Source organism: Quercus lobata, chromosome 3, assembly GCF_001633185.2.
Source record: "Quercus lobata isolate SW786 chromosome 3, ValleyOak3.0 Primary Assembly, whole genome shotgun sequence".
NCBI classification, from domain to species: domain Eukaryota; kingdom Viridiplantae; phylum Streptophyta; class Magnoliopsida; order Fagales; family Fagaceae; genus Quercus; species Quercus lobata.
In genome coordinates, this window is record NC_044906.1 from 18001 (window position 1) to 29374 (window position 11374).

General features: G+C 42.5%; 1 protein-coding gene across 1 annotated transcript; it reads right to left on the bottom strand.

Annotated features, from left to right (window-relative positions):
- Positions 1-5652: 5652 nt before the first annotated feature.
- On the bottom strand, positions 5653-6696 carry LOC115979632. The gene has a single exon (XM_031101688.1). It carries the CDS (start codon positions 6694-6696, stop codon positions 5653-5655), a length of 1044 nt encoding a protein of 347 aa, XP_030957548.1.
- Between the last annotated feature and the right edge of the window lie 4678 nt (positions 6697-11374).

Below are 11374 nucleotides of genomic sequence, written 5' to 3' on the forward strand. Positions count from 1 at the left end.
AAGATTTTAAAGCATCGCAATCATTCATTGACTCTTGTGCTGAGTATTATGGCACTGGATTTGATGATTGCCTTTAGTAAGTTGCGTCGGCATTCCTAGAGCTGGACTTGTCTGGAATTACAATGGACGATGAAGGTGACGGCTCCATTGAGTCCAATCTTCCTCCAGAGGATAACGATGTCATTGTTCTAGCCCAGCCTGCTGCAAATCCTCCTCCTACTCCTGCTCCCAACTCTCTGACTGTGATTGTAGAGGTTGAAAATCAAAAAGCTGACAAGAATCCTGCTGACGCTCCTGCTCCTTAGTTCTTTTATTTGTATTTCAACCATGTATTTCAATCATTATGCAAACAATCATTTAATGTGTGTTTCAATTACTTTTCAAACAATTGTTTAAGTGCCCCTTTGGTTTTTTGGGCTTTTATTTGTATACAGTTGCATTTATTACGTGGCATGTTATTCCCGTCATATTCATATTTTTTAATCAGTGATTGTGCTAGGCAGAGTCCTGGTAAGCATTCCCGTCTGTTTTGGGAACCCCGTCGATTTTTTGAACTTGTTTGGAAACTCCGTTGGTATGGACGTTGTGCGTCTTATGAGCCCGTCCGTCTTATCCTTTTGAGTTGGATAGTCTCGTCAGTTTTTCGAGCTTTCCCCTTGGGTATTTGATTATGTTGCTAATTTTATGACCTTGCTCGTCATTTTTCTAGGCCCATCGGCTTGGTAGTTTTATCCATGTTATGTTTAATGGTTCCGTCGCTTTTGGTAGCCCGTCGGCTTTACAACCTCACCCATCAATTGTCACCACTTTTATAATTTACTTACTTTAATGTGACCGTCGGCTTTCTAATTTCCCGTCATTTTGTGGACTTAATGTAAGCCCCTTAGTTTTACAATGGTCTCATCCATTTGGTAGGTCGTCAGCTTTTTGGCTTCCGTCTGTATCGTGGACTTAATGACCTTCCATTTTTGTAGGTCCATTGGTTTTAAGATGGTCTCATCCATTTGGTGAGACCGTCGGCTTTTAGCTCTCATGCTATGGTCTTGATGAACTTGTCACTTTTATAATTTCCTCTTTTTGAGAGACTTTAACAGCGTTTTATCCCCCCATTTTTTTTTGGGGTAGGTTTCCATCTTATGGACTTAGAATTATCCACTTTACTTAGAATTGTCCACTTTTTGTGAACTCAAGGCTATCCATTTTATGGACTTTGGATCGTCCATTTTGTGTGGATTTTAAGGTCATCCACTTTATGGACTTAAAACTGTTTGCTTTGTGCGGACTTAAGGTCATCCACCTTATGGGCTTAGGACCGTCTGCTTTGTGCGGACTTAAGGTCGCCCACTCTATGGACTAAAACCGTCCACTTTATGGACTTAAGGTCGTCCACCTTATGGGCTTTGGACCGTCTGCTTTGTGCGAACTTAAGGTTGCCCACTCTATGGACTAAAACCGTTCACTTTATGGACTTAAGGTCGTCCACCTTATGGGCTTAGGACCGTCTGCTTTGTGTGGACTTAAGGTCGCCCACTCTATGGTCTTAGAACCGTCCATTTTATGGACTTAAGGTCATCCACTTTATGGGGACTATTCACTTGTAGAAAGAAACCTTAGTTAATTCTGAATAAACTCCTCTTATTCATTCATAGAAAAAGTAGCTCTTAAAAAAAAGAAAAAGAAAAAAGGTCCTGCTCTTTGGGCTTTAAAAAGATATTGTAACAAAAACTAAAGTAAATAATAGAGTTGAGGAGTATAAAAATTGACTATGGTAAACTGTAAAAAGAAAGGGTTGGTCTTCATGTTGCCATCTCTATTGGTAATACTTCCACAAGTGCTCGGTGTTCCATGGATGCGGCAGCTTCTGTCTGTCTAAAGTCTCCAGATGGTAAATGTCTTTCCTTTGCCATGACGTGATCCGGTAAGGTCCTTCCCAATTGGGGCCAAGCTTCCCTTGGGTGGGGTCTTTAGCAGTGCCCATGACTCTTCTTAGAACGAGATCTCCAACTTGGAAGTCTCTGCATTGGACCCGTGAGTTGTAGTGCTTGGTCATGCGGTCCTGGTATCGTGCTAGCCTTTATTCTGCCGCCACCCTGACTTCATCCACTAGGTCAAGCTGTAGACGCATGGCCTCGTTGTTTTTATTGTCATCATGGTTATACATCCTGTAGCTTGTAAGTCCGACCTCGACTGGTATAACCGCTTCACTCTTGTACATTAGCCGAAATAGTGTCTCTCCTATGGGCATCCTTGCCATCATCCTGTATGCCTATAGTATGCTTGGCAACTCTTCAGACCATATACCCTTTGCCCCCTCGAGCCAAGTCTTGATAATCTTGAGTAAGGATCGGTTCGTGACTTTGACCTAACCATTAGCCTGAGGGTGGGCAGGGGAGGAGTAGTGGTTCTTTATCCCCAACTGCGAGCAAAAATCCCGGAAGGAGTCGTTGTCTAATTGCCTCCCGTTATCCGAGACAAAGACTTTAGGAATGCCAAATCGGCATATGATGCATCTCCAGACAAAACTTTGTACATTCTTCTTCGTAATGGTGGCCAAAACTTCAACCTCCACCCACTTTGTAAAGTAGTCGATGCCTACTACCACAAACTTCACCTACCGTACTGCTGTAGGGAATGGTCCCATGATATCTAATCCCCACTGAGCGAACGGCCATAGGGCCATCATCGAGGTCAGCTCTTCGGTTGGTTATCTAATAACATTGCTGAATCTTTGGCATTTGTCGCAGGTCTTAACATAAGTCTCGGCGTCCTTCTGCATGATGGGCCAATAGTACCCTGCTCGCACAAGATTGTGCACTAATGATCTTGACCCCGAATGGTTTCCGCAGATCCCCTCGTGTATCTCCCTCATGATGTAATCTACCTCGTCCGTACCCAAGCATCTCAGATATGAACGGAAGAAGCCTCTTTTGTACAGGACGTCTCTTATCAAGACAAATCTCGCCGCCTGGACCTTCAGCTTTCTTGCAGCCTCCTTTTCATCTGGTAAGACCCCGTTCTTTAAGTATGAAATTAATGATGTGGTCCAACTACTTTCAAAGCCTATTTCCTGTACGTTGTTGGAATCTATTAGTGGAGAAAACTGAACAAAAAAGAGTACATTACTAGGGATGATCATATGTTCTGCTGAAGTGGCCTTTGCAAGGCGATCGGCTCGCTCATTTTCTCCTCTGGGGATTTGGACGATTTTGGCCTTTAGGTCTTCTATTCTTGCCCTTACTTGATCAAGGTACCTCTACATCCTCTCGCCCTTGTACTCATAGTCTCCATTTATTTGGTTAGCAATGACCTGAGAGTCGCAGTAAACAACTACACTCGCGGCTCCTGCTGCTTTGGCGAGGTCGAGGCCTGCTACTAATGCTTCGTATTCTGATTCATTGTTGGTAATGGGGAAGTCGAGACGAACCATACATTCAACTATATCTCCTTCAGGCGACAGTAGTACGATGTCAGCCCCTCCGGCTTGTCTGTTGGATGATCCATCCGTATATATACTCCAATGAAGGGACTCTTCTGCCCCCTTGTCTTCGTCGTAAGTGAACTCTGCTATGAAGTCCGCGACGACCTATCCTTTGATGGCAGTCTGTGGGCGATATTGGATATCGAACTTGCTCAACTCTATAGCCCATAGCGCTAGCCGACCCGCAGCTTCAGGATTGCTCATCACCCGTCGTAAGGGTTTGTCAGTCAGAACATTGACTATATGGGCTTGAAAGTATGGCTTGAGCTTGCGAGCTGCCGTTACTAATGCAAAAGTGAGTTTCTCCATAGGTAGGTATCTTTCTTCGGCACTGCAAAGCGCTCGGCTCGCGTAGTACACGGGCTTTTGCACTATTTCTTCTTCTTTTACTAAGGCAACGCTTACGGCTGCGGGGGAAACGACCAGGTAGAGAAAAAGCTCTTCCCTAGCTGCGATGGACTTAGCAGCAGCGGGGAGGAGAGATAGGCCTTCAACTCCTCGAACGCTTGCTGACACTCAGCTATCCACTCAAATGATCTCTTCAGCGTGCGAAAGAAAGGCAAACATTTATCCATTGCCCTCGATACGAACCAATTCAATGCTGCTATTTTTCCGTTGAGGCTTTGTACTTCCTTCACATTTCTCGGGGGTGCCATCTCCATAATGGCCCAGATCTTGTCCGGGTGGGCCTCGATCCCCCTTTGAAACACCATAAATCCTAGGAATTTTCCCGCCGTCACTCCGAATGTGCCCTTTCCCGGATTGAGCTTCATGTTGTAGGAACGAAGGGTGTTAAATGTTTCTCTAAGGTCTTCCAAGTGATCTTCCTCCCTTCGACTTTTTACTAGCATGTCATCAACATAGACTTGGACATTTCTCCCGGCTTGCTGCGTGAACATCTTATTCATAAGCCTCTGATACATTGTGCCTGCATTTTTTAGGTCGAAGGGCATCACCTTATAACAGAGGAGGCCTTGGCTGGTTGCGAAAGAAGTTTTCTCCTAATCATCTCCGTGCATTTGGATTTGGTTATAACCTGAGAAAGCGTCCATGAAGCTTAACAGCTAATGCTGAGCCGTAGAGTCCACAAGGACGTCGACCCGAAAGAGAGGATAGTTGTCCTTGGGGCAGGCTTTGTTCAGGTCAGTGAAATCCACGCACATTCTCCACTTCTAGCTAGCTTTCTTAACCATCACCACGTTTGCCAGCTAGTCAAGGTAATAAACCTCCCTAATGAAGCTCACTAGCTATTGCCCGATCTCGTTCGGGGGTGAACACTTTCCTCTTCTATCGGACGGGTGGAAAGAAGGGCGATACATTCAACCTGTGTACCATGACTAAAGGGTCAATTCCTGGCATGTCTTCATGGCTCTAAGTGAATACATCTCGATTGCTTCTAAAAACGGTTATGAGCTCTTGACAGATTGCAAGGTTAGCGAGGGTTCCGATTTTGGTTGTTCGGTCTGGATCGGAACTATTAAGGGGTATCTCTTTTAGTTTCTCTACCAGCTCCGTCACCGTTCGGTACTCTTCTATATTCAAGGCCTGGACTTGATCCTCCATCTCCACCATGGCTATATAGCATTCACGCGCGGCAATCTAACTTCCGTGCAGCTCTCCCATCTCATAGTCAATAGGGAACTTAATCATCAGGTGGTAAGTTGAAGTTACTGCCTTCCACGAATTAAGCGTGGGTCATCCGAGGATAGCGTTGTAGGCAGACAAGCAATCGACCACTAAGAATGTTATGTCCTTAATGATCTGCTGAGGGTAATCGTCTATCACAACGGACAATGTGACCACGCCCAAGAGGAGTACCTGGCTTCCTCCAAAACCAACGAGTAAGGCATTTTTTGGAATCAATCGTTCCTTGTCGATCCTCATCTGTTGGAACGCCGGGTAGTGTAAGATATCTGTTCAACTGCCATTGTCGACCAACATCTGGTGCATATTGTAGTCTCCTACCCGTAAGCTGACAATGAGTGCATCGTCATGTGAGTGGTGAAGGCGCCGCACATCTTCTTCTGAGAACCCGATAATGGGGCCTTCTCTTTGTGCTATCTTTGGCATGGCCCCCGTCAGCTGAACATTTTGTACCATCCTAAGGTAGGTTTTACGGGCCTTTTTGGATGACCCAGCGGCAGTAGTTCCTCCTACGATCATCCTTATGTCCTCTATGGGGGGTCTCGGTCGCTCATTATCCCATCGGGGGTGTTAGTCTTGTGAGGTGGATCTGTTCTCTCCTTACTAATGAACTTCTGCAGTTTTCCTTGTCTGATAAGGGCCTCAATTTGCTGTTTTAGGTCATAGCAATCGGTTGTGTCGTGACCATGGTCACAGTGGAAGCAGTAATATTTATCCTTAGGCTGTTTGTTGGGATCACTCTTCAACTTTCTAGGGAACGTCAGAGCCCCCTCGTCCTCGATTTGCATTAGGACTTGATCTATTGAGGCGGTCAACGGAGTGAATCTTCCCCCCAGGGGCTTAGGGCGTCTTTCATCCCTTCGGTCTCCTATCCTTACTTTCTTCCGGTCTTGGTCCTGCCAGGTGTCTTCTTGCCTTTCTCTTTTCTTTGGCCTTTCTTCTTGGGCCAACAACGCGTCTTCAGTGTTCATATATTTGGTGGCCCTGTAAAGCACTTCTAACATGGTTTTCGGATCATTTTTGTACAGGGAGAACAAAAACTTACCCTTCTTCAGCCCATTCGTGAATGCCGCTACAAGTATCTTGTTGTTGGCTTCATCAATCGAGAGTGCCTTCTTATTAAAGTGGGATACGTAGGCTCTCAATGTTTCCTCCTCTCGCAGTTTGATACTCATTAAGCAAGCCGTAGACTTCTTGTATCGATGTCCTCCAATGAAGTGTGCAATAAATTGAGCACTTAGCTCCTTGAAGGTGCTGATGGAGTTGGGCGTCAGCCAGCTGAACCAAATTCTTGCCGCACCCTTCAGCGTTGTAGGGAAAGCCCTACACATGATCGCTTCTGCTACTCTTTGAAGGTGCATCAGGGTCTTAAAGGTCTCTAGATGGTCTAGAGGGTCCCTGACCCCGTCATAACTGTCTATTTGTGGTATGCAGAACTTACTAGGCAGGGGGAAGGAGTTGACGGGAGCGGTGAACGGCAAGTCAATTCGGTTAACGAGGTCATCAAGATCACTGGACACTCGTCCCTTAAGAGCGTTCATCATAACTTCCATCTGTTCCTTCATCGCCTGCATCTCCGAGATAATAGGTGGTGGAGTCGTATCTGCAAGGGAAGGAAGGCTCACATTTGATCGCTCCGGTTTGCTTGGGGCGTTACTAGCCTGGGGTCCCTCTTGATTCCTTCTGTTAGTGCTGGTTCCTTCTTGGTCTGCTCCTTGGTTGTCCAGTGCTACGTTTTTCTAGCGCAGCTACTCTTCTAGGTTGCAATTTTGTTTGGTGAGGCATTCCACGGCAGCAGCGAGAGTTTTAACTTGTCTCTTGAGGGCGGTCGTGGGTGGTTCTTCTTCTTGAACGTCGTTAGTGGTTGCTATTAAGCGAGTGAGCACCATGCAAATTTTTTGTCCAGGAAGTGGTAATATGACTTACGCTATGGTTCCCACAGACGGCGCCAACTGATGATGCTGAAAAAATCACCAGTAAGTCACACAGTCCTTGCACGCTCGAAACAGCACCTGCACAGCAAAAAGAGAAGACCTATGTTAGGTTCTAAAGTTTAGGATTTTATGTATTTAGAACTCTAATTTGTATTCTTGGCAAACTATGATCAAAACAATGTATTTAGAAGTGTTTATAGCTAGATCAAAGTTGTATGTCAATGTAAAGTTGGAATCGAGTTTAAAGTAGGAAGCACTATGGCTTTCGACCTGGCTCGATCGATCGAAGCTTAGGCTCGACCGATCGAAGCTCGGGCAAATTGCTTTTCTGTAGATTCATCCAACTCAGCCCTATTTGTTTTAAAACGTTTTTAGGGTTTCTTATTTGTCCTAAGTATAAAAGGCAAATCCTAACCACGTTTTAGTGTTGCTCATATTGCGGTTTGTGTAAATCTCTTGTGAGATCTAGAGGAGTTTTCCTTTACACAAACTTAGGATTTTCAAGAAGGAGATATTTTCTACACCTTGATGATCAATTCAGTTGCTGCCATTAAAGCTTAAAGAATACACAAGCGGAGGTGCTTGTAGCTGGTGGGAATCCAAGAAAGAAGGAGTCCGTGGATTCGGATTTTGCATGTGGTCGTGTCAGTAAGTTCTACTGGTTGGTAGCATTAGGAAGTCAAGCGGGGGTGCTTGTAAGTCCTTTTGTATGAACTTTGATTCTTTCAAGATAGTGGATTCAGGTTTATCTTGAGGATAACTAGGTCAAATCCTCCCTAGGTTTTTACCAGTTTGGTTTCCTGGGTGATCATATCTTGTGTTATTTATTTTCCGCTGCTTTGCATGATTTGATCTTTATTATTGTGATAACCTAGACTTGTTTAATTGGACTAAGTAACAACTTGGCTAATTACCTAGGTTTAATCAATTGTTTAAGGGGTCTAAAAACTGTCAAGTGGTATCAGAGCGGGTAGCTCTTTTGTTGTTGATCCTTTGATCACTGAGCTGATCCTTGACCCCTGTTGTCATGGAACACGGACACTCTCTAGTTATTCCTCCTCACTTTGATGGGAATAATTATGCTTACTGGAAAGTAAGGATGAAAGCTTTCCTGAAATCCATTGATGAGAGGGTGTGGAACTCCGTTGAATACGGATGGGAGAAGCCCACTACTCCTGTTAGTGAGTGGGAAACTTCTCAGAAAGAAGCAGCTTCGTTTAATAGCAAGGTTATGAATGCGATTTTTAACGCTGTTTCTATGGAGGAATTTAAGAGAATCTCGAATGTTGAGATCGCTCATACTGCTTGGAATATCCTCCAGACTGTGCATGAAGGCACAAAGGCTGTCAAAATAAATAAATTGCAGCAATTGACTTCTAAATTTGAAAGCATTAGGATGTCTGATGATGAATCTTTTGATGAATTCTATGCTAAACTGAATGATATTGTTAATTCTGCTTTTAACTTGGGTGAAATCTATGATCAACCTAAAATTGTTAGGAAGATTCTTAGATCTTTGACTGAAGACTTTAGACCCAAGGTGACTGCCATTACTGAAAGTAAGGATGTGGACTCCATCCCTGTTGATGAGCTTGTAGGATCTCTTCAATCCTATGAGTTGGATCTACCCAAAACTACCAAATCCAAATCAATGGCTCTTAAGTCAGTTGATGATGTTGATAGTGGTGGATTTGATGATGAGCTCTCTGCTACAGAGATTGCCTATCTTGCCAAGAACTTTAGAAACTTTCTCAGGAATAACAATAGAAAGGCAAGAGGCACAAACACTGCTGAACCTAGAAATTTTAGGAAGCATGATCCCACTAAGGTTAATAACAATGATAAACCTAGAGAAAGAGTAGGTCAATCTTCCAATAATTCTTTGGGCTCTCAATGTTTTGGATGTCAAGGGTATGGACACATGAAATCTGAATGTCCAACCTATTTGAAGTCTATGGGTAAGGCTATGGCTGTAACCCTTAGTGATGGTGAAGTTTCTGATCATGAGTCTGATTGTGATGAGGATGGAAACTTCATTGCTTTCACTGCTACTGCTGTAGTTGATGAGAGCATATCTGTTGAAGAGAACCCTTCTGATGGGGAACTCTCTGAAGATGCAGATCTTCAAGAGGCCTATAACAAACTTTGCAAAGTTGCTGCAAAGGATGCTATGAATGTTGAACTTGGCCTAAAGAAAATTGAATCTCTTGAGCTTGAAAAGAAAAATTTGCTTGTTAAATTGTTTGATGCTAATGATCTTTTGAACAATGTGAAAACTGAAAACATGTTTTTGCTTGATAAAGTTAAATCTTTGGAACTTGATTTATCTGTTGCTAGATCTGCTAGTTCTAAACTTGATCAAATGCTGAGTGTTCAAAAGTCATCTTCTGACAAAACTGGTTTAGGTTATGTTGATAGCATCTGTGTGTCCGCTCCCCATTCCACTAAGTTTGTTCCTTCATCTTCTTCTTCTGAACATTCAGTGAGTGAGATAGTGAGTGAGACTGTCAAACCCTCTGTGAGTGAGGTTGCTAAACCCTTAGAAGGTTCATCATCTAGGAAGATTAGGGTTGATCTGAAAGAATCTAAGCCTAAGAAGCCTACCCTATCTAAGGACAAGACACATGATAAACCTGCATGGGTTTGTCACTTTTGTGGAAAGACTGGACACATACGTCCAAATTGCTACAAGCTGCAAGCTGCAAAGAGAGCAAACAAACCAAAAGTACCTGTGCCTCAAGCACTTGATCCTATGGTACTTATTGGTGATTTGGTAAAGGCTTTAAACCTTTATTCCAATCCTGGAGTTGGTAATCATTCTCAAGTGAATAAGAACTCCAATGCTCGTGGTGCATCTAAAAAGTTTTGGATGCAAAAGACTCGACCTAACTGAGTCTTTCTGACATGGTCCTTGTGCTTCATTGCTCTACCCTTTGTGACCATTGTTCTTTGGTTTTGTTTTTTTTTTCTCTAGGATTTGCATAGCATAACATTCATGCATTTCATTCTAGGTGTTTTTATTTTTAATAAAATAAAAAAAAAGGGGAAAAGGAAGCACATTTTGTTTTTGCACTATTCTTCTTGGTTTTTAAAACAAGGTTGGTCAATTTATTTTCACATAACATGTCTTTTTGTACCTTGTTTAGCTTTGATGAGCTTATTTATTGCACTCTACTAGTTGAAGATTTGTAGTGCATGTTGTGTGGGAAAGATGTGTATGGTTTTTGATTACTATGTCTTAATCTTGAAGTCACATGTTTTTAAATGTTGGACTTGAACTTTTAGAGAAAGGCATAAATAACCATCTCACCACTGTTCACTAGCCAATCATGAACACCTTAGTGCATATCATAAGATTTTGTGCTCGAGAAAGTGTAGCACATGCACAAAAAGAACATAAGGTGAAGCCTCGGTAAAAGTGCTTAATTCTTAAAATCAAAATTGGTGTGTACTATTAGGCTTGATGCCAAACTCACAAAACTTAAAATTGGAATGTATATTATGAGGCATAAATACAAGAAACTTACATGATTGCAAGCTTATGATCTAGGAGATGTGGGAGTTATATGATGTAACTCTTTAGGTGATAGTCTCTTTTAAATTCTTTGTGATGAATTTTGTAGACTTTGTGATTGATTGCTATTCACATATCACCTCACATGTATCTCAAGTTTTTGCTAGTCGCACACACTACACGAGTTATTCTTTGCTAAACATCGTACATGTTACTGTGTGTGTTTATGGTGACCAACCACGTTTTTGCAATCACTTTGAATTATGTGCAAACTAAATTCGTTGCTTGAAAATTTGTGGAGAATGCAAATTTTGTTTTTGGGAATTTTGGGCTTAAGATTCTTGTTGGAAAATCATATCATCTCATACTCATGCATTTTTGTTCTTAAATTTCAATGCTTTGAGTTAAATCATCTTATTTTTCAAAAATTGTGTTTTTCCTCAAAAAAAATGGTGAGCCTCTGCCTGATTCGATCGGTCCATTTTGTTTTTTGACCGATCGAAATTTTTAAAATTTTTTAAAATTTGAGAGAGGGAGTCTCTGTCTATTTCGACTAGTCGAGGCTGATTTTCGACTGATCGAAACTCGTGAATCAGGTTTTTCAAAAAGGCAGAATTGAACTTTTTCAAACTTACTTTTCAAATAGTTCTTTTCTTTTCTCTCTCTCCGCGTTGGCTCTTGGCTCCACCATTCAATTTTTGTCGTTTTCCTTCAAGATTTTTGCAAGGTTTTTGTCCCTAGAAGCCGGTATGTCCCTTTTTGCCCTTCTTTTTCAAGTTTATTTCTTGTTTTCATGAATTTTTC

Bases quoted from the DNA above. Each gene is read 5' to 3' on its own strand.
- LOC115979632 (XM_031101688.1), bottom strand. From the start codon at position 6,696: ATGCAGGCGATGAAGGAACAGATGGAAGTTATGATGAACGCTCTTAAG.